General features: G+C 48.9%; 1 protein-coding gene across 2 annotated transcripts in view; it reads left to right on the plus strand.

The window, feature by feature from the left end:
• Positions 1–23,177, plus strand: part of LOC147425511 (uncharacterized) — a 173,951-nt gene that overhangs the window by 63,057 nt on the left and 87,717 nt on the right. For both annotated transcript variants that reach the window (XM_086500851.1, XM_086500850.1), the window contains exons 10-13: positions 15,755–15,934; positions 19,828–20,019; positions 20,750–20,848; positions 20,927–21,004. In XM_086500851.1, the coding sequence (XP_086356977.1) occupies positions 15,755–15,934; positions 19,828–20,019; positions 20,750–20,848; positions 20,927–21,004 (549 nt within the window). The remainder of the gene's footprint in view (positions 1–15,754; positions 15,935–19,827; positions 20,020–20,749; positions 20,849–20,926; positions 21,005–23,177) is intronic.

Raw genomic sequence — 23,177 nt, forward strand, 5'->3', positions numbered from 1 at the left:
TGGGGTCAATACTCTTTGGGGTGGAATTCCGCCACTCCGTGTCGCATGTCCTCTCTCTCTTTCAGTTCAGTTGTTATTGAAGTGCTAAAAGTCTGTTCAGTTTGTTCTTTTCTATTGGCACGTGGTGCCCGTCTTGTGATAATGGTATCAGAGCATCAAGCGCATGCTTTTCTGAAAGCATACCGAAGAGACAAAGCAAGATCGCACTTCCAAAGCTTATTGGAAATTTTAGCTTCGTGCTCCGACCCCAGACTTACTAGCCACTCCCACCCTTACTTCACCGTGTATCGGGCGCGCTCCCGTCTTCACCGCTCATGTCTTACAAGGCATAAGCCATGAAGATCACTTGCAAGAGAAGGATCCAAGACTTGTTTCAAGTCACTGCTTTTCTCAAAAGCATTGCCGACAGATGTTGATGTCTACAGCTACCAAGCCGCACACTCCAAGGACTTGGCAAGCTTTCAAGAAAATTTTTGCCCGAAGTTATATGGTTTCTGACATCTGCCTTCGGAATGCAACTTCTGGTAGAGTGGGGTATCCTGAAATGCTTGCTATGGAAACCCTAGCAGATTATAACTTGAAATTTCTCAACATCTCTCAGTAGGTGTCTCTTTTCGAGCTGATAACCTTGGAGGTCCAGTGTGATTGCTATCTCTTGGGGCTACCATCGCCGCCAGAGGAACACTATCTGTCCAAGAGCTGATTGACGATATTGTGGTCGGCTACGACCTTATGGAAGGAATCTAACCCTAATATTTGATGCAGGTTACAAGATGGAAAGTCAATAGATTTTCAAGCTCGACCAATGTCGAGATTGCGTTTTAAGTTCGAATTTTGTTTGAGTTCTGTTTGAGAACTTGTTTGGTGATCCTGTTTGAAATGGATGGTATCTGTTTTGAACCTGTCTTGGTGCCGATTTGAAAGATTTGAAATGTTTGACTCTGGTTTTAATACTGGTTTCATTGATTGGTGATTTTACTCCCGGGTCGAGTAGTGAGAAATGATGATTGAAAAGTGTTGTTTTTACTCATGGCCCAGACCCTTGTGGTTATTTTACGGGGGGAGTATTGCTATTGTGGCACTCGGCCCGGACTTGGATGGTTATGCGGGAGGAGTATTAAGAAGTCTAAGCAGTGGTTACTCTCAGCACCTCCAAACGACGCAGGTTGTGGTCTGGGGGGTAAAAGGCCTCTATATCTCCCGGCCCGAACCTTTTTAGGTTATGCGGGAGGAATGATGAGGGAGTCGTTGAATATCTCCCGGCTCGGACCTTGTTAGGTTATGCGGGAGGAGTGCTCATCGCCGGCTTTATGTCTCTATGTCTTGTAACATGCATATGTGAGCATTTGTGTTGCATGGTGATGTGCCAACCACTGAATAATCCTAATTGGATGAGATTGCTTGGGTATGTAATTTTAGTGCATTAAGACACCCGTGGAAGATCAGTGCGGTCTGTGTGTGATGGCTAATTTTACTACGCCAGAATATCAAGAGCTCCGATTTGGACGAAAGGAGAAGCCAACTCCTTGATCAAAAGAGCCAAAAAGAGAAGCTAACTCCTTAACAAAAAGAGCAAAGTTATTGTCCCTCGGAATGTCCTTCAGAATTACCCTCGGAAATTTATTTATTTTTTTCCGAGAAAAAGATCCTTCTATTAGCTAATGAAAGTGCCCATGGGGCTACAACCTCCTCTACAAGAGAGGGCTACAACAATCATGATGGGGAGACCCTCCCAATGAAAAAACAACATATGTACAATGAGGCTAAATCAAGAGATGGGAGGAGGGAAAAGCCACACAGGTGGGCGATAGTGCCATCTGAGCACACCCTGGACCATGGTGGAAAAAGGCCCAGGACGCCAGAGCCGAAGGAACTCCTCTCTGCGCTCCCGCATGCGGTCGGAACTGCCCTAGAGTCTCTCGAACTATCCTCTAAGAGTATGGATGAGCTCTAGCCAAAGATCCTGAATAGTCTCTGCTAGTGGTATAGGGCGAGACTCGAAAATGCGGAAGCAGTGGGCCCGCCAGATGAACCAAAGTGTCAGGCCACTGATGAGCTCCCAACACTCCTCTCTCTCACTGCACCACTTTTGTGGAGTAAGCTCTGTAGCAGGTTGGAGTGTAGGTCGACCCCCCTGCATCACTATCATCCTGCTGGTGGAAGATAGCTCAAACTCAAGTGCCGGGCTCGTGAGAGTGGACCAAGCAGTTGCCCCTCCAAGTGTACTGTCGAGCTGTGGAAAGAGTTGGCATCAGCCGAAGGACACGAAGCCACACCTGCTGTGCCAAAGGACAGTCCCAAAGACAGTGACATTGACTCTCCACAAGATGGTCACAAGCTGCACATGCGGCCGAGAGACCACTATGTACAAGCCAGCTCCCAATTGCTGTAGCTCTGTGTGCAACCAGCCACTGGAACAAAGTGACTCGTCTCGGCTGTCTAGAGTCCCACAACCTCTCCCAAAAAGCTGCCAAGAACTCAGCTGTGAGACCCTCCTCCTGCCAATGAGGTGCTGCAGCAGGACGAGCCTCTCTGTGCGTTGCCAGTATGTGACGTCCAATCGAACAGTGTACTGAAAGAAAGAGACACCTGGGTGGTCTGCAGAGGAGAAAGGGTCCATCCAAAGCCACTCCGCAGGATCCCGCTATACTCGTCCCAGTGGACAACTCTCCCAAGCCCACAGTCTCCAGTGGCCAGTCTCAAGAGCTGTTGGGTCGGGATCTATGACACAAGTCCTCCCATAGATGCCCACCACGCGGATCCTCTGAAAACAGCACTTTGCCACCTGCGGGGCCTCTACTGCAACTCGGTGTAGGCATCCCTCACCCTGTAGCTCGAAAAACAGGGAGGGTATAGTCTGTAAGCAAACCCGAACTGAGATGAGAACATCTAGTCGCGTGAAGGCTCCCATCCATCTGGGCGCTGTTGACTCGAGAGGTGTGAGCCACTCAGCTGGTACTGCCTCTGAGATGTCCTGACACATGCGTTGCACCCCTCTTATGCCCTGCAGTAGCTGAATGCCCTCAAGTTCCTTTGACAAGCCTGAAAACTGTAACCAGTCACCTAGAGAGCGTGCTGGATCCTCTACCATGGGACCCCAGGAAACATGAGGCAGACTACCAACCAAGTGAACTCTTTGAGTGCTAACCATGGGGTTCCAAACAAGGGGTTGTCTCAAGCGCTCCTCCATGCAAGTAGGTCGACGCTGCTCTAGGCCTGGCCGCAGTTGCTCCCAAAATCGGAGCAGACTCACAGTGAAGCGGTCCTCCAGTCTCCTGCTCAAACCAACTCTCTGCATCTTGTCAAAATCCATCGAGTCGAGGGTCGCTAGGGGCCTTCAGCTTGAGGCACCCTAGCACTAAGCCGTTGAAGCAAGAACTCCTTCTAGGGCTCCTCACTTGGAAGAAGTCCTCTGACGAGATGAACTTTCCAAGAAGGGCTCTGCTATGTTGTGCTGGTCTATGATCCCCAACCCTCCCCGAGAACAGGGAAGAGTGATGACCTGTAAGGCCACTTTGGCCCGGGCTAGCTGAGTGTCACGCCCTGACCAAAGGAAGTTCTTGATCAGCCTCTCTACTTGGCTGATACAAGAACTCGAGAAGATCCAACAAGAAGTGATGTACCACATAGTAGCCAACAACATCTGGTTAGCTACTACTACTCTGCCTACCAAAGAAAGTCGTGCGGAGCTCCAATGTAACAACTTCCTCCTGATAGACAGGAGGAGTGGAGCAATGTACTGCTCGGGCGACAAGTCCAAACCAACCTAACAACCCAAGTATCGAAGTGCAGTCCCTGGGGGAATCCACTTGAAAGCCTCACCTGGCATCCAATTGGGCATAGGAGCATTACCAACCGAGAAAGCCACTGTCTTTCTCCAGTTGATCAGTGCGCCACATCCACAACAGAAAGTCTCAAGAGCCTGCTCACACCTGTGAAGGTTGGCCTCCTGGCCATCCAAGTACAAGGCTGAGTCGTATGCAAACTCAACGTTCAGTAGCTCATCTCCCCGGATAGGGAGCGCTAAGCCACGTAAGCCAACCTGTTGTGAAACCAAAAACCCGCTCATCGCCTCAGCATAGAACAGAAAGAGGAAGGGGGCAAGAGGGCAGCCCTGTCTTACGGAACGTGTGAGCATGAAACGATCACCTCTACCTCTTGACGAAAGCACCTACTGTGTGCCTGTCTGTACAAAGCTGACACCCCTCTGATCCAAGCATCTGAGAAGCCCATCCTATGTAGAACTCTCCATTGCCTCTTAGGGATCTTCTAGCGGATGGGGTGATTCCCAATATGCGAAGATTTAACCTCGAAGCAGATGAGGTAACTCGTCCCTTGTGGGTTTTTGAACGCACTACACCCAAGGGTTTTCCCAAGGGTATTGAACGCATTACGCCTTATACCTCGGCTAAAGGTAGGGATCTTCCACCGGATAGGGTGATTCCCAACCTGCGAAGATCTAGCTTCCAAGTGGATGAGGTAGCTCACCGCTCGTGGCATTTGAACGCACTACACCCGAAGTTTGTATTGAACGCATTACGCCTTGTGCCTGGGCCAAAGGTAAGTCTCTTGAGAACTTTAGGAGGGTGGGGTAACTCACCTTCCTGAAGTTGGCGAAGAGCCCCGTGAGGGGGGGTTTTGGACATCTTGGGCCCACCCCACGGGGTGCTTGCGAGGGAGGTGTAAAAGCCTTTCTCCCCCCAAACCTGGGTGAAAGGTGCTCCCCCTATTGGGCCACGGGAGGGGGAGAAAGGAGTGGTGGCTCCCCTTGAGCTGCGGAGGGATGAGTCTCAAGCAGTACCCCCCAATCGAGTGCGAAAGGGTGGGTGTGTTGTGAACAAAAAAAGTAGAATGACTCACTCCATGGTGAGATCCAAACTCCACTTTGCGATGTGCGGAAGTGGGGTGTGTTGTGTAAACCTCCCCCTTACCCGCCAAGCAAGGGGATGAGGGGAAATAATTGGTGCCCACCCTTGGGACCACGGGGGGATGGGAGCCAAGTGGTCTCTCTCCCAGTCCCCGCGGGAGAGAGTATTCAGGGGACCCCTAATGAAAAGTACAACCATATATGTAAATGCTCTTGCTTTCTAGTGCTCTTTCTTTCAAATTCTCCTATTCTCAAAACTATCTATTCTCTCAAAGCATACTATACTCTCAAAGCGATGATGAACTCGTGTTTAGTGAGTGCTATGAGCACACTGCACACCTCTACTGGAAGGAACAAACTCCATCGGCAATTATGGACAATGCCTACTAGGAGGAACGAACCTCAGAGGCAAACAGGTAGGATACCCGGGAGGCACGAACCCCGGGAACAAACAGGTGCGCCAGCTCTTACCCTGCGAAGCACCTCGAGCAGAGGGATTGGACCCTCTGCGCCTGGGGTGGATAGACCACTCCGCGGGGTGGGGGATTTTACCTTGCGAAGCACCTCAAGCAGGGGGAACGAATCACTGCATGGGGTGGGGGCATTTACCTTGCGAAGCATCTCAAGCAGGGGGAACGAATCACTGCATGGGGTGGGGGAATTTACCTTAGCCTCCGTTGAGGCTGCTTCGAGTGGGGGGATTGGACCCCCCACGCTTGGGGTGGATAGACCACCCTGCGAGGCCCGAGCCAGTGACATTAGACGAATGGAAAGAGTGTGCATGACACGTCTGACACTGGCAACGTTGAAACGTGGAGTAGCCTTTGGTGAATTCGGTTTAGCATGTGTTTGGGGAGCGGACAATCATAGCGTCCGCAGCTTTTGGAAGCAGTTGGAGGTTGCGAGAGTGGGAGTAGTGTGATCAAAGTTAGCAAAGTTACTAGCATGAATTGTAGGAATGTACGCTTTGATATCTATACCCACTCTCTTAGCACAACTGAAGCGCTCGTAGGTAAGCTAGTTGCAGAACAGCGCTTCAGTAGATGGCGATGCAGACTGTCGAGACCGTACCGAGACCTGGCCCATAGACCAAGTTCCACCTCTGTCGCCGGGGAGCAGTCCGTCAACCACGTTAAGGTAACCACCTTCAACGTTAACGGACTCATAAACAAAAGGAGCGAACTTGGATCGTTGATGGGAACCGGTAAATGGAACATTGTCGGGGTGCAAGAAACCCGAATGTTCCAAGGATGTTGGACTCTTAGACTCCCCGGACACGTGGTCTTTAATGCCCTAGGCACCGCAAAACCAGGAGAACGTGGAATGGCGTCTCTAGTCGCAATTGAGCTGAGGCCCTTTGAGCTCAACTTCTCTTCCCCGAATCAGATTTTCATACAATTGTTTCCCAAAGGTTCAGGGGCTTGGATTCATGGCAATGTACATTCCGCAGCGCCAGTTGGGCGAAGCCAGGACAGCCGCTTTGAAGACCCTCGCCCGAACGTTGGGGGCCATCTCGAACAAAAACCTACCGGTAATTGTTGGAGGTGACTTCAACATGAAGATGGGGGCACTGAAGAAGTGGCTACTGAGATGTGGAAGAGGATTCGAGAGCTTAAAGGTTCGAGGCTCGAACCTCACGTACCATTCTAGGTGGGGGAAGGGAAAGTCGAACATCGATTACTTCATCGTGAACGAATCCGCCGCAAGACAACTTCTCAACAATACAGTACAGAGGGGGATAGACTTGTCACCACTAGTGTGCCACGTACACTCTGTGGATTCGGGAGTAGCAGCCAAAGCTACTGTCCGTACCCAAATTGGATGCACGTAAGATGGATGTGAATTGCAGGCTGTTCCTCGATGACAATCGATGGAATACTTTGCTGCACCTCGAGCATGAGGACGGACGTGCGACCCAACAATGTTATGACAAGTTTGTTTCCGTTGCTACATCAATTGCCAAAGAGGCAGGAGCTCTTTCCACGAAGCACCCGCCGAGGCCAAGGTCAGGTTGTCGACTCGAACCTCGGGCTCGGAGACTCATTAATGCGCGCCGGAAAGCTTGGAATAAGGTGAGGAACAAGATGGCGAACACTAGGGCTGGCCCGCAAGTGGTTAGGGAGTACAAGGCAATGCACTTCGTGCGAAGGCCGTTGTCCGTGACAGTAACCCAAGATCCTTCGAGCGCTTCGTGGAAAAAGGGAATGAGCTCCCGAGGGAGGGTCAAATGAAGAAATTCTTTACCCACCTCAAGAAAATACTTGGGAAGGGGCAAGGAACTATTGCCAATCAACCTTGAACGCAAATGGGGAGCTAGTAATGGAACCAGAGAGGCAATTACAAGTATGGGAGGGTCTCTACTCCAAAGTATTCGTTGATACAGACGGTACCAGCAAGGATCCTCTTGCTTGGTATGACAAACACGTGCGCATCTGGCCTGGTATGCCTGAAGTATGTGACCTGTTGAACTGGTACGAAGTACGGGAGGCCTGTCGGCGGTTGAAGAGACACAAGGCAGCGGGTGGCAATGGGTTACCACCGGAATTCTTTAAGCTGCTTGTGAAAGATAAGGGGCTTAGGTCGGATCCGCGTAAGCCACGATCGGAGATGGGCAAGGCTTACTTGCACATGATTGAGGGCATTTGGGATACCGAAAACATCCCGGCCGGCGCTAGCGACGCAGTGATTGTGTCAATCCCCAAGAAGGGCGATTTGACCAACACTGATAACTATCGTGGGATCACGTTAATCTCCGTTGCCATAAAAGTCCTCACTACAGTCGTGATTAGGCGGATCACTAAGATACTTGAAAAGAGGAATTTCTTCAATCCTAGGCAAGCAGACTTCCGTACTAATGAAGAATGCATAGGGCAGGTCGCATGTCTGAAAGAGATCGTGAAACTCCGTCACAAGGATGGGAAACCAACTTATGCGGCCTACATTGACTTCAAGAAGGCATACGACATAGTACCGCACGAGGCGTTGCTCCTAAAGCTCGCTGCGGCTGGCCTGCAAGGTCGAGCACTTAGATTCTTCCAAGCGCTCTACAGGTCCACCTCTGTTAAAGTCCGACACATGGAACAACTGTCGGATTTGATCCCGGTGCAGCGGAGAGTCTGCCAAGGATGCCCTAGATCGCCCTAACTATTCAATATATACATTAACGACATTTTAGACGCAGATGGGGAAACATGGGGCCTGGAAGTACCTAACCTCCTCAAGAGAATAAAAGGACTCCTTTTTACTGACGACCTGGTTCTACTTGTTGACTCTCCTGAAAGCCTACAAACGAGCCTTGACAAGGTAAGTGAATGGGCAAAGACCTAGGGCATGACCTTTGGAATTGAAAAATGCATGGTCACGGTGTTTCACGGAGACCTGCAAGATCTCTCTATGAGGATCTTTATTTTGGGTGGTGAGCTGGTTGCGGTGGGTGAAACGTACAAGTACCTTGGCATCGACGTAGACTCGACCTTTTCCATTGAACGCATCGTCAAAGAGCGAGCGGACAAGGGGAGGAAAAGTCTCTTCGCATGTTAGCACCTACTGGTGAACCGAGCCATCCCTACATGGTCTCGACTGACTGTTTTTAAGGCGTGCATCCAGTGATTTGTTATGGTGCGAAAATTATGGGGGCCCATGACCAGCATGTCCTTCACTCTCTGCAACGCCTTGTCGCCACCGGGATGCGAATGTTACTCGGAAAGGGAGCAAGGTCAACCTCTGTAGGGATGGCAACTCTCTATCACGAGTTTAACATACCACCCGTACCTGCCTTTTGTGGGGGACAACGAGCAAGGGCTTTTGACAAGTACCGCTTGGTTTCATCTACCTGGATAGGCTCCTTGGTAAACAAGAAGCCTAAGAACCAACCGTTCAAGAAGTGGACTTGGACGACGAGAACCGAGAACTGGATGAATAAGTATATCCCAGCGGCTGACTTTAGCTCAGTTCTCTACCACGCATAGGACAAGTGGGATGAGAGGCATTCGTGCCTGGCGTTGGAGCCCTATAAGGAGGCCGGCTTTGAATAAACACGTGGATACCTTCTGCAGCTCAATAGGAGCACTATAGTGAATAGGAAGGAGGAGAGAATGCTGGCTCTCGCGAGAGTAGGGGGCCTTAAACTGGCTGATAGTTACATGCGTGGACACAGCATTTGCATGCTGTGCTCCCAGTTAGAGGGTCGTTCGCTTTCGCATTTGCTGATGAGCTGTTCGGCGGTAGATGAAGCGAGGGGGCACTGGCTAAACCGATTCAACTCCACCTTCAACGCAATCGACCCTTCGTTGGACCCTGAAAAAAGGACCGTTATCCTCCTTGGTGGGGAGGCTCGCAAGAAGCGGATGCCCTTCTGGGTACGTTGTGATCCGCACTTGAGGGATAGAACCGCAGGGCACGTGCTCGGTCAAGTTGTACCCCGGTATTTGGGTGCTCTGCATAGGCCGATGGGGAGATAATGCTCCCCTTCCTATGCTGTTATGTTGAATCCGATCCCTTCCGGGGGAAATGACGTAATTCTCCCTAAGCGAAGCCAAATGAGCTACAAGAGCGCCTAAGTGCCATTCCCCCCCGGGGGGGTCAACTTCACCTAAAAGGGGTTGGGAGGTGCAAACGGGAGACACCACCAACCTCAGCGGACGCCACCTGTGAGCCGACGCCCTTCTAAGCGGGTATGGCATTTCGTAGGGAAAAACCGTCGTGTTTCAAAGGCAATTTAGTGAGGTGAGCGATAAGTTACCTGGAGGAGGAACTCCAAAGGGAAGACCGAAGCAAGTCCCGCAGTACTTGGGCCTCTGAACAGAGGTACTTGGTCACTGTCACGCCCAAATCCAAGTGGCGAAGTGGGTCTCTCAAGGGTTTAGTCATGGCCCTAAGAGTGTAGATAATTCTGAACTCTCGTAGTCCATAGGAAACTAGTGACAAAAGCGTTTGCCTTTGGTTTTTGGGTGCATAGTCCTGGTCGTTCTTCTTGTATACCTTTTTTTGGTGTATGAGGGGAGCAGCCGGGCGTGCCCTACCCGACTCCGAAAACAAACAAAACAAAAAAACCAAATCCTCACCACGGAGTCCCGCGAGGGCAGAAGCCTACCAAAAAGTAAAGATGATGTCAAGGATACTACGCTCCTTGACAAAACCTGTGTGTGTTCCATGTATAAGGCTCTCTGGAAGTGGCTGAATCCTCAAACTCAGAGCCTTGGCAAGAATTTTATAGGCTTTGTTGAGGATGGTGATGGGACGCCACTGTCGAATCTCATCCAAGGAGCCACCCTCCTTGGGAATGAGGTAAATCAGGCCCTCACTCATGCTGTTAGGCATCTCACCTGTGTGTAGGATGTATTGAAAAGCACTACATAGATCTGAGCCAAGCAAGTCCCAGTACTCCAAGAAAAAGCTGGGAGTCAAGTTATCCTCACAGGACAGCTACCATGAGGGAGTGCACTAAGAGCCGTGTGCAGCTCCTCTAGTTTTAGAGGCAGCTCAAGCCTCTGACGCATCTCCTCAGTCACAAGACAAGGCATCTGTGCCCACACCTGCTCTCTACATGCATCTTGACGCTCTGACTGGGGCTCTGCAGACAGTAACTCACTGTAAAAGTCAGTAGCAACTGCACGCATGTCCTCTGGCTCTGAAGCAATTGACCCGTCGGGCCTCCTCAACTGACTGACCTTGGCATGCGTATGCCGAGGTTCCACGTCTCAAAGAAAGCGCCTGTCACTCTGTCACCGACTTGGGTCCACTGAGATGCCTGTCGATGGAAAGTAAACTCATGGCGCCTCTCCTCCGTGCTGAAGAGCTCCTGGCAAGCCTGCTGTAACTGCTCTTCCAACCAAGGACTGTCCGGATGCTGCTCCTGCATCCTCTGCAACAACGAAGCAACGTCCCGTCGGAGACGCTGCTCCTCCTCTCTCGCTGCAGCCAGGCGAGCCGACGACTCCTGAAGAAAGAAACGACTAAGCTGTGCAAGTCCTGAGGCCACTCTGTCAGTGGGAGAGTCATGCATGTCCAAGCTCTCTGTCCAAAGAGCCTCCACTCGCTCTCTGAGTGATGAGTCCAGCAAGACCCTCTCAGGGATGCGTAGCAACGTGCTCCCCCTCCTCTGATCACTGTAAGGATCACTGGTGCATGGTCCGAAAGGGAAGTCCTTGGCAGAATTCCAACTGTCCCACCCAAGTCACAAAAGTGGTCACTAGTGTAGAAGCGATCTATCTCAGTAGTCATATAAAACCTCTCCCAAGCTGCCAGCTCAACTCCATGCACAGTAGTATGGCTACCACCAATCCTCTCAGAGGGGTCCTCCAACATGTTGAAGTCCCCCCCTATGCACCATTCCTCTGCCTGCGACAGAGAATCAACAATCTGAGACCAAAATTCTACACGAGCACTTGCCACATTGGGCGCATAGATGTTCAGGAAGCCCACGAGACAACCCTGAACCTACATAGTGCCACTGAGCCCTGCCTGGCACAATAATCCCTCTGCTCACAATCGCCTGCTGCAAAGAATCCGCAATAGTGATACATACCCCGCCCTGGATGCCTCCAGGTCCAAATGCAGCTAACCAAAAAGTCTCATATCGTCCACGCTAAAGCTGACCACAACGTCTAATGCGGCTCTCACACAGATGGTGCTCCTGTAGCATAAGAAGGTCAATCTCTCCTCCCACAAGGCATCAATGAAGCTCCTGACGCGGTCGGCCCCTCTCACAGTGAAACTGGGGCCCCACCTAGTCCCTGTACATTCCATGAGACGATCCTCATGGGGAGCGAGAGAGAACTGATGCTGCCGCAACAGCTAGCCGTGCTATCTTCGAGGCAGGCTTGGATGGGGAGTAATCAGTATCCGAGCGTCCTCAAGATAGGCGTGATTGCAAAGAGTGTCTAGCCCAAGCCCAAGTAGACCGAGCCGTGCGTAAAGCAACCTCCTCTGTCCAAGAGTCCTCATGTATATGGACATAGCATGACGAGCTCTGCGTGTCAGCAAAAAAGTAAACCACAATGTGTCTACATCCTAATGCGTCTAGAGGTGTCACAACAAACTTGGCCAATGGCCATAGAGTCTGAAGCAAGTCTGTAACCCCTAGGTCTCCCATGTAATGAGAGAACTCAAGGGCGTGTGTTTGCAGCCACTCTAACACTGAGTCTATAGTCCACTCAGCCTGGTCCCTGCCGCATAGGGGAAAAGAGAATCCAACTGTTGAGTCCAAGGCCTCTATCTCCCTAGCTGCAAGGAACAACACATGAACTCTGAAGCAAGCTGCCTCAAGGTCTGGTGAGGGGTCGTCGAGCAACCGTGTAAAGTCGTAGCCAAAGGAATCCCAACGACGCCGAATGTCGAAGCTCGTCAGACCATGAGGAACTACTGCAAAGGGAGACGTCTGCACCTGAAGAGGGGGTCGCAAGAAAGGCTGTCCCTCCCTCGCCAAGCGACTCGTGGCAAAGGTGCTGCCAAGAGATCGCCTAACAGCCGAGGATGGCCCTACCCCCTAGGACGACTGTGGGACTGGAGCGGGAAGAGGTGAGGGAGCAGGGGGGGAGTGGGGTCGACAAAGGTAGGAGGGCGAGATGGAGAGGCAGAGGGAGAAGGAGATGGGGGGGGGGGGGGGGGGGGGCTGAGGAGGGGGGGAACTCCGGGGGGGGGCGGAGGGGCTGTCGAGGGTGAGGTGGAGGCTGGAGCAGGGACCTCGTCCTGCTAAAGTGGTCAAATCGGTTCCCCGCGAGAACCCGATGTTGCTGGGCAAGAGCCTGAGGACCACTCTGAGTGCCAGGCTACCACGGTGGCCCCTGACGACGTCGACCACGAACCTGCTGTCAACCTTCCTTCGCTGGAGCCCCAAGCTCAGAGGGTGGCTCTGCCTGCGTACTCTGTGTCTCTGCCTGCTGCTGCTGCTAGCCAGCTCTTGAGGGCTGGGGCTGGGCTTGGGCCTGGGCCTGGGCCTGTGGTGTAGGTCGGGGCCTCCTCCATGGACAGGCCTTTGCAAGATGGCCCATCTGTTGACAAATGAAACACTGGTTTGGGAGGCCCGAATACTCCACGCTCTGTCGGAACTAACCTCCACTCATCCGAGGAAGAAGGATGACCTTCGGTAGAGTGTGGGTGTCCCTAACCAAAATACGTATTGAGAGAATGCCAGCCACCTTGGCAGCTACTGAGGCTGCCGTGCAAGGTGTCTCCAGGACAATCCCAATCTCTGAGCCTATCCTGGCTAAAAGTGGTAGGTACTACCTCCTCAAACCAGGAAAGCAGACAGAGATGGGAAGGTCTGCCTCCTCTACCAGAACATTTAAAGCTGGGTCAAAACCATGTCTCCACTATGGAAAGTGGGCTCGAACTGCTCGGATGGTCAAGGGGCTCATCGCGATGACCTTGGACGCCATCTCGGAAGTCTCAACTTCTATCTGATAGTAGCCGCGTCCGAGGAACTGAACATTCAAGATCTTGCCCACCTCTGCGAGAAGGCGGGCCTGGAGAAGATCACGCAGGTCTCCTCTGTTGGGTCTGTGTCGAGAATCTTGCAGATGACGGAGGTCGCCTAGAGGCGCTCCACCTCTGTTGCGAGGCTCGCTTGCTTTGTCGGTGAAAGAGCAAGTGTGATGGTGGGCTCAGCAGGGTCGGGCGAGGGGGCTTTTGAGGAGTCCCTTTGGGGCGGAGCATGAGCCTCCATTTGTGTCTGCTGCTGTGTAGGAAAGGGGGGGCGTGAAGACGGAGGGCTGCGGCAGGCGGGTTGAGGGGAGGCGGGTAGTGGCGGAAGTGGGATGGGGGGGGAAGCGGGCTGACGCGCGAGGGCAAAGGACGAGGGGGGGGCGGGGGGGGGGGGGTCAGCGATGGCGAGGGGGGAAGCACACAGCAGCAACGAGCCTTTCGTCTCTTGGTGACGTTTTCTATGGTTCCGACCCTCAAAAATTTCTGAGCTAACTTGAGTTGTTTTGCAGATATGCTGTAATTGCGGACGATTACTTTCTTTCAAGAAGGGGGGATGTCACAAATTGCTGACATGTCAAAGCCTTGAAGAATGGAGCCAACTTACTGATGCCGGCCGAGGGGCCTAAACCTTAAGAAGAACTAGCAGCAGAAGAAGAAGTCCTACCAACTTATGGGGACCCCGTCCGATGGGGCCCCAGTGACATAAAGGGAATAGGACTCACACACACACACACACACACACAAAACTGATGACATGGCAGCTGTACGGACGCTCCGTGTTTTGCATTGACTGATGACGTGGCAGTTGTATGGAATTCCACAAATCGTGCTGGCAGCTTTTTGGCATTGCTTTTGGACCAGAAGCTTTTGAGTTTTGAAGGCTTTTCATGTAAATTGCTTTTGGGCCTATGGCCTTTAAATATGTGCTAAGGTAAGGGCTCATTCTTTGGCATGCTTCCTGGAGCAGGTGCAGAGTCTGGAGTACCGGCTTGTACTGAGTTAATGCAATATAAAGAAATACCGAAAGGGGCGCGAAGGTTTGAGGTCAATACTCTTTGGGGTGGAATTCCGCCACTTTGTGTTGCGTGTCCTCTCTCTCTTTCAATTCAGTTGTTATTGAAGTGCTAAAAGTCTGTTCTTTTCTATTGGCACGTGATGCCCTTCTTGTGATAGTTACATGAAAAGCTTTAAATCTCAAAAGCATCTGGCCAAAAACTGCAGTGCAGCCCAACAAAAATTCTGCCGCAAACGCGGGCGTTTGTACAGCCTGACACGTCAGCACTAGCGTGAAATGCGGGATGCTGTATAGCCTGCCACGTCAGCACTAGCGTCAAATGCAGAATGCCGTATAGCCTGCCATGTCAGCAGTCTTCATGCGAACTCTTATTTTTAATTGTCTTGTGTCCCCAGGGCCCCAACAGACGGGACCCTAAAAGTTGGAACAACTCAACTTTCTTATTTTGTCAGTTTCCATTAGGTCTCGTCCGGGTGGACATTGCAACGTCTTCATTTTGTGACACTGCTCCTGGGAGATATTAGAGTGATCAAAAGATGGGACTCTTAACACAACCATGGTCATGGACAAGCAGAAGCTTGCTCTTCTCCATCCCCTACCTGGAACCTGAAATCCCAGCAAACATGAGTGAGATGCTCGCCGTACATTTAAGAAGCGATTTTTTGCATACAAGTATGGGAAACTGTGCGACAATGTTAGCGGGGATGTTGTAGGATTTTGTCTTTTTGATGGCTGATGGGTGGTTATAACATTGTGTATTGAATGATTACCATGAGTCTAGAACTTGACATTCCTTCATAGTTTAGTGTTTTCATCAATCGTAGTCTAAATAGGGCGGGTGAGAGTGGGAAACTGCTCTCCCAATGAGGATGACAACTATGTTTGTGATGCCTGGACAGTCTTCTATTTCATTACCTCATATAAAGCATGGATGTTTCTGTGTATCCGTGAACCAGTGTAGTGCAATCTCCTCAAAAGTCTGGCAGGTAGCACCATGCTAAAGGATTTGCGGAAGACCACAAAGCTACCATAAACCCTCTTCCCTTGTGCTCATTCCTCTGCAGTGAGGGCCTGAAAAGTAAGTATGTGATCTAGGGTGCAAACCTCACATTCGTCTTGCTTGCCTTGGTGCTTTAAGCCCATGTGCCTTTGTCATTGACTCAACTGCTCTTTGTCAGGTAGTGGCAATATTGAGAAACATGGGATCACCACCTTTGAAGGGTGTAGTAATTATGTTTTATCCAGCTGATTGGAAATTCTTCGCATATGAACCCACTGAGAGTGTCGAATCAAGTATATGGTCTATTGATTATTTCTTAAGTTGCATTCTTAGTTGTTTCTCCTTTTTAAAATTGCTTTGATCATCACGGTTTCTTTTTAGCTGAAAAATGAAACTGTAAGCACAATCGTCCATGTGTTATGAATTTATGTATTACATCGACTTGCAGGCAGTGACTCGAGAGGTGAAAAAGGAGCTGGTGGCATGGCCTTCAGTGAGAATAGGTGTGCATACTCACAATGATAGTGATATGGCTGTTGCAAACAGTCTTGCAGCTGTTAAAGGAGGTGCCACACTTGTGCAGGGATGCATGAATGGCTATGGTGAGCGTACGGGGAATGCTAACCTGGTGAGCACATGTTTTTTTTTTCCACATAGAAGTCTTATCGCTCAAGTGGCCTGCATATGTCGTCAAAAATTGGCTGTTCAGCATTTTAAAATAAACTATTTGTGTTCATAAAGATGATCTTTGTTTAGCCAAAGTTAGATGATATGTATTTTTGGTGACCTCATCCTTGGACTGGGGGGGGGGGGGGGGGGGGGGGGGCGTGGGGGTTGAAAACGACTTTACAGAGGCTAATTACTTTGGTAGGGCTTGTTTTATATGTCTTACTGAGTGTGATAAAATCAAATCTTTTGCCTGGACTTTTGTGCCTCAAGATAGAAATCTTTCAAAATCTCAGCTCTAGACATTAAATACTCATTCTGGTCGGCATAGTCGGTTCGTATCGTCTTGTCAGTCATACATACTTGAAGCAAGGATTCAAGGTAAGGGGCGAAATGACAACTTTCAAGGGAGTACTTAAGTAGTCCCTTAACAAAAAAGTATGAAGCAAAAATCCTGTTGCGAGTCATGAATATGCGAATAGATCACATCTGTCTGAAGAGTTGGGGGCTTTGAAAAATAGTACTAGGAGAAAAATTATTCTCTCTTGCATTCCATTGTCACTCTCCAAGGAAATGGATGGTGGGAAAAGCCAAAACAGCCAGCCAACACTAGTAGTGGATAGAGCTAGCATGCTTGACCAGAATTGGGCTCTTTCTCAGGTCTGGCATGACAGAGCTGATGGTTATATTGTCTTGTCGGTGACTACCATGGGTATAGCTATACCTTGCACTTTCCTTTAAGGGCGAATCTGGGCTTATTCTGGACTCATCTAGGTATATTTTTGGTCGTATAGTTGAAGACTTTATGTTGTGAAGTTTTCGTCCGCTATTGTGCTAATTTTTTCTATCTTTTGTGGTGTGTATGCCCCTATCAACTACCTCATTTTTGTGCTACTTGTTCTGAGTCATTGCTTCTTTTAGTGCTAGGCTTCATTATGGCCCCGTCTTCCCTCCTTGATCTCCGGAGTCATGACAGTAATTCAGTACGCTGAACTATGTGTTGATGTATGCTCATGTGTATGTGCATGTGGTGTGTGTCGTGTTTGGAGGCGTATGTTAGTACCTAGTTCTACACCCACTATTGGGCACTGACGACGTTAGTGGGGATGTTGTGGTATTTAGTCAATACTATGCATGATGAAGTTGATGATTATATCGTCTTGTGGGTGACTACCATGGCTTTTCTCTACAGCACTGAATCTGTTGTACAAATACTGGAACCCTGCAAAACTCCAGTTTTTTCAGTTTCAATGTTCTTGTACCCTTTTTAGGTACTATTTTCCAGAGCAACAGAAAAACAGTTAAGTGGTTTAAGTCTATGTAGTAAAGACATGATCATATTACCAGGTTCCGTTGAAGTTGTGCCAAAGGCTAGCTCTCCTAGAATTGATGCCAAGGTTGCTAGGTCTGAAAAGAAAGCTACAAAAAAATGCTAAGCAATGTGCTCTAATACGGGTACTCGCTAACTGCATAAAAACCATGTTGAGAGTGGGAAACTATATACAATATCGGACCCTTTCATAAGATCTTCTAAGCGGACCTGCTTGCTGCTGCTGTCCACCTCACTCGCTCCTTCTCCCTGCCTCTACCTATCACTGCTTGACCTTGGTCTGCCCACCTACCCTTGCGCTATCCCTTTCCCCGCTCGGCCTGGTAATGCCCGCCATTGCAAGCCTGCACCCTATGTCCCCTCCACCACAACATAACAGAAACCCCGTAGAGCCCACCATCTGACTTGCTCTCTCGTTGACAGAGCAAGCGAGCCTTGTAGCAGAGGTGGAGCGCTTTCAAGCCACCTCTGTCATCTGCAAGATGATCAGCACTTGACCTAGCAGAGGCGAGGTACGTGATCTGCTCCAGGACCACCTTCTCTTGGAGGTGAGAAAGATCATCGATGTACAATTTCTCAGGCGTGGCTACTACGAGATTTAGTTTGAGACTCCCGAGATGGCATCCAAGGTCATTTCGATGAGCCTGGTGGCCATCCGAGCATTAAGGGCTCATTTTTGACAGTGGTGCCATGGTTTTGACCCTATATCTGATGTTCTTGTCAAGGAAGGAGATTTGCCTATTTCGTCTGTTTCCCCGGCTTGAGAAGAGAGTACCTCTTGTTGTTGTCCACGATTGGTTCCAAGAATGGGACAGCCTTGGCGACCCTGTGCATGGCAACTTCGGAGTGGCCTTGAGCAACACCAGCCCACATGCATTGAGGAGCTCTTGAGGCAGCCACTTACATGGAATCCTTTGGTCAACGCACATCGAAGTCACATGGTTGGTAGTGATTTCATGTCTATTGGGGTTTCATGGCAGAGGATCCAACTTGCACTTTTGGGGATTGGCTGCAGTTCACAACACTTCCTGAGGAGGTTCAGAACCTTCAGCCGTGAGACTTGAGGGGGGTGCAAAGCATCTGGGAGGATATTGTACAAGCTATTCCAACAGAGACCGTGCATGTCCAGGCACTTAGAGTAGATGCATATCCTCTGGTTGCACACAGCATGATCATCAGCATTACCATCAGATCCCTCTTGGAGTTAGAGGCTCCCTGCTGGATGGGGGCCTTCACTCGACTGGAGGTACTCATTGCAGTTCGGGCTTGCTCAAACACAAGGTTCTGCATGTTTTTTGAGGTTCAGAGAGAGGGCTGCCTCCACAGTGTCACTATTGAGGCACAGGAGGTGGCCAAGTGCTGCTTTCAGCGGATCTGAGTTGTGGGCATTAGTGGGAGGACTTGTGTGTTAGACCCAGACCCATCAGCTCGAGTTAGGACACTGGCGATTATGGGTGTGGGAGAGCCGCCCCCTGGTACGAGCGTAGTGGGACCCGGGGGAGTGGTTTTGGCGGGATATTTTTACTCTACTTGATCACTGAGGGACTCCTTTTTTCGAGTACACAGCACGGCTGGGACGATTGGCAGGAGGAGGGTCTCCGGACTGATTCCTTGAGAGATTTTTGGTGGCGCCTGTGAGACAGCACACAATGGAGGAGAGTCACAATGTTGCGTTGGCTAGTTGTCCCTTGAGCTACTGTAGTGGGAGTTGGTTGGTGCACAACGGTCTCTCTATTGCATGTACCGCGTGCGACCAGACACTTGAGACATAGCGCTTTTGGCTAGGGACTGCCCCATCGCACAACAGGTATGGCTTTGGATTCTTCGACTTATGCCGGCACTTTTGACAGCTAGCCAGAGCAGAGATAGAGAGTGTTGTTGGGAGCTCATCTGTAGCTTGACACTTTGGTTCATCTGGAGAGGCCGATGCTTCCGCATCTTCGAGGCTCGACCCGCTCCTCCGGCAAATGTATGAGACATCTGGCTGGAGCTGATCCATACACTTAGGGGACAGTTTGAGAGGCTGGAAGGCGGCTCCGATCGCATGCGGGAGCGTCATGTAGTTATTTCATTGGGAAAGTCCCCCCACATTTTGATGTAGCCCTCTCTGTATTGGCAGTTTGTAGCCCATTGGCAGGTTTTTTAACTAATGGAAGGATTGTTTTATGGAAAAAAAAACCTACATACAATATCAATTCTTTGCAAGTGACTGAGCAAAGGAAGTTTCAGAATGCGATTATGGACAATCAGTAGCTCAGCAATTTGTCTTGTTTTGGACTGGATGTGTGATGTCATTTGGAAATTTCTATTTCTTGCGTGCCTGAAATCCACGTTAATTGTGATATAACGTAAAAACTTGCTCCACCACTGAGACAGCTCCTCTTCCACTTCGATCTGAGGCTGATATGAGTTGTACGTTTGGGGAAACTTGTTGTGTCTATCAATGTTCTTTTTCTTTGAAAGAAATTAGCTTTTTGTTTCTTTTACATTTCTCTCTTTTGACCTTACAATTATGCATTCTTCAGGTCAGCATTATTGCAAACCTTCAAGCAAAGCTTAAATACAGATGCATACCACCTTCTGCTCTTTCCAAGCTAGCAGCAATCTCAGCCTTGGTGGCAGAAGTAGCTGGACAACCTCACTCTCCTTCCCAGCCCTTTGTTGGTTGCAATGCGTTTGCCCATAAAGGGGGGATTCATGTGGCAGCAGTTCGAAAGGTATTGTGAATCTCAATAATTTTTTGCTAGCTCTAAGTTAATAGAAATTTTAATCGAGTGCATAATAGCTTTTGGAGCTTTTTTTTTTTCTCCTTTACTGTTTCCGCTTCAAAGTATTTGGTATAGGTAGTGGAAAGACAGGGAAATAATGCAACCATCCTCGGAAATAATGTTAACTCTTTTATTGGCCAATGTTTCTTCCAGAAGGAAAGAGAGGGGGCATGGCTTTGTGAACTGATTTTTAGAGAGAGAGACTGTGACTGATAACTTGGGCTGGCATAGGTAGTGACATCTAATCATATTAAAGCTTGTTTCGAAAGTTTGAACTCTATGCTGCTAAATATCACTGATTAGAGTTGTTAAATACACAATGCAGTTGAGGCCAAAATTGTCCTGGAGACCAATGTTTCTCCCAAAAGTCTGAAAGCAGCATTGCCAATCCTAATAATGGCAGTTGTGCAAGGATAGCAAACATTGATCATCTGAGTTGTTAAATTTTATTCATTACTTGTCAGGCTTTAAAAGTTAGGTCAGGTTTCTTATGAAGAAACCATTCATGGAAATCTTTGTTCGGCTAATGAGGGATTCTTGGTATGTTCTGGTTTGTTTAAGCTAAGAGAAGCAGTCTTCAATGGATCTTTTGTGGGCTTAGCAAAATTTCAAGAGCCTCACAAGTGTCCATTGCATTTGATATGAATGTCTGTGTTTTTTCTTTTTTTTGTTAAAGCAGATGCGTGAAAGCTATAACCACATGGATCCTACGATTGTTGGGAACACAATGCGATCTGTTGTGAGCGAGCTGTCTGGGCGAGGCAATATCTTGGATAAGGTACTCATATACTCAAGGATAACTACACAATGAAATCACGGACAACACGCTTATGGTTTAGTTCCTGTGTTTATACAGGCTGAAAGAGCTGGATTGACTATAGATAAGCACATAGCTGGTAGTGTCCTTGCGCGCATTAAACAAATGGAAAAGGAGGTATGCTGCATGGTGCATAAGTCTTTATGGAAGTGCACGAACGATTCAATAACCTTTTCAGTATTGTTTTAATGGCAATCCACAAACGATCCAATATTAATCCTTTTTTTCTATAAGCACATCCTTCTCTCTTCTAGGGGCTTAATGCACTCTTGCTTGGTGTTATAAAAGGACTATTCTTGGAGTGGATTGTGGTTGGATTGATTCTCTTTTTTTACTCCAAAAATCTGGACAAATTCTGCATGTTGAAGTAAGTTTATATCATGTCTTGTCATTTGTTTTACTATCTTAATCAGGATGTATTGTCAGGATGGAAACTTGATATTATTTTTGTCACGATCAGCAGATGGGCATCATAGCTGTTATGCTCTTTTGAGGTCATATTTGCATCCCGCCATGAGCTTTAATTGTGGCAGCCATGGCACATGCACTAATGTGTAGTTAATCGCTAATGCTTTGCCCTTTCTGGATGATACATCATGGACTTAGCAGATTTGTTGACACAGAGGGAGGTAGTGGTACATCTGTACGGGTATGTTCTATGTTGATGTAGTTGCTTATTTCAGACATATGTACATTGAAGCCGGTGAGATACAAGATGCACAATACATAAGGCGAAAAGATGGAGGCGATGCCTTTATTGCACACATGTCTATTTTAGTTCAGTTGGCAATTCTCCATGAGACAAGAGATTTATTTCCATATATTGACATGGGAACATTCTCCTCTGTCCAGATCTCGTGGTCAAAGAGATAAGGAAGGAAAGAAGAAGACCTTCCCCTTCATCCACAACTCATGGTAAGAAAGACGGAGAAGCAATCCTCGAGAGAATATGCTCTCAACATTGGAAAGCTAAATCTAATCTTAGGGAATGGGAACACTCTATGCTGAGAATCCTTTCCTGTAGAGACCGTAGCCTCTGCCCTTCTGTCTGGGACGCGAAGTCCCAATTGTTGCTCAGCAAGGTACTCTAGTCTTTAGCATTGTCTTTCTTCACACATGGGCGAGGTCGTCGATTCTTTTCTGTGGAGATCATGCGACGTTACATGGCATTATACTGCTACGTTACACGGCATTATACACCCCCACAGTGGTTTATTTTACAGTCATCGTACATACTACCTTGATGTCTACATAGCCTGCACATTGTCTCTTGCTTTTGTACTTCCTCTAGGTGATAGGCCATTGAGCATCTCCAAAGGTCTCTTATGAACACAAACTACAGCCCCTTTTCTCACACACACAAAAAACAAAATGAAGTCCCTTCTTGGGAATCTCCATCCGTTGGTTTGTAGCAGGAGTGCCTACAACTGTCACTAGTGTGAGGATGTGGCAACTTGGTTGTCGGCAGGAGATAGAAATGAAATGAAATGTTATATTAAACGTCTTCAGAAGGCCAAAATAACCTATGAGATCAAACTGATACAATCCTTGTGGATCAAATCCAATGTCTGGGTACAAAATGAAAATGAAGTAAAGTGAGACTAAAACTAAAAGACTAAAATCGAAAGTCTGAAAATCATCATCATCCATGCCCGAGGATGCCCGTCGGGCGTTGTCCGAGAAAGTATAACATCGGTCGCTATAGAGCTTCGTCAATCTCCGCCTCTGTAAATAGTCGTACTGGGCGTCTCCCATGTCGTGCTAGAATAGTCTTGATTCTCTGGTGGAGCCTCCGTCGATGTCGTGGTCGCTCCCGTAGACATGGGCGTCTAGCTCTCCTGAGCTCAATGGCTCTGTCCACTAATATACCTCTGATAGAAGTGGACTCTGAAATGTGATGTGATGCATGCTCATCCAGCTGCTGAGTCCCTGCTCTAAGAAAGTCAGTGATCTCCCTCTGTGAATGTCTCCCACTACCTGGTCTCCTCATGAGACTTTCCCTCTGTTTGGGCAACCCTAGCAAAAACAACCGGAGGCATCTCTGATCCTGATATCTCATGACTCTAGCCAACGGTCCAAAGCCCTAGACAGTGAAAGCGGCCTCATATCTCATGGTATACCGGATAATGACATGTGATGTAACTCGGTCTTTGGCTCTATATGACATAACTGGCATATCTTGGCTTCTGTTGGTACTCTCCTAAACTTGCAAGTCTCTATCTCTAGCTGATGCGATGATGTGCGCATCTGACCAATAGCACATCGTATCCCATAGGATAAATGAGTGTCC

Source organism: Adiantum capillus-veneris, chromosome 25 (genome assembly GCF_014529385.1).
Source record: "Adiantum capillus-veneris isolate H3 chromosome 25, ASM1452938v2, whole genome shotgun sequence".
NCBI lineage: Eukaryota > Viridiplantae > Streptophyta > Polypodiopsida > Polypodiales > Pteridaceae > Adiantum > Adiantum capillus-veneris.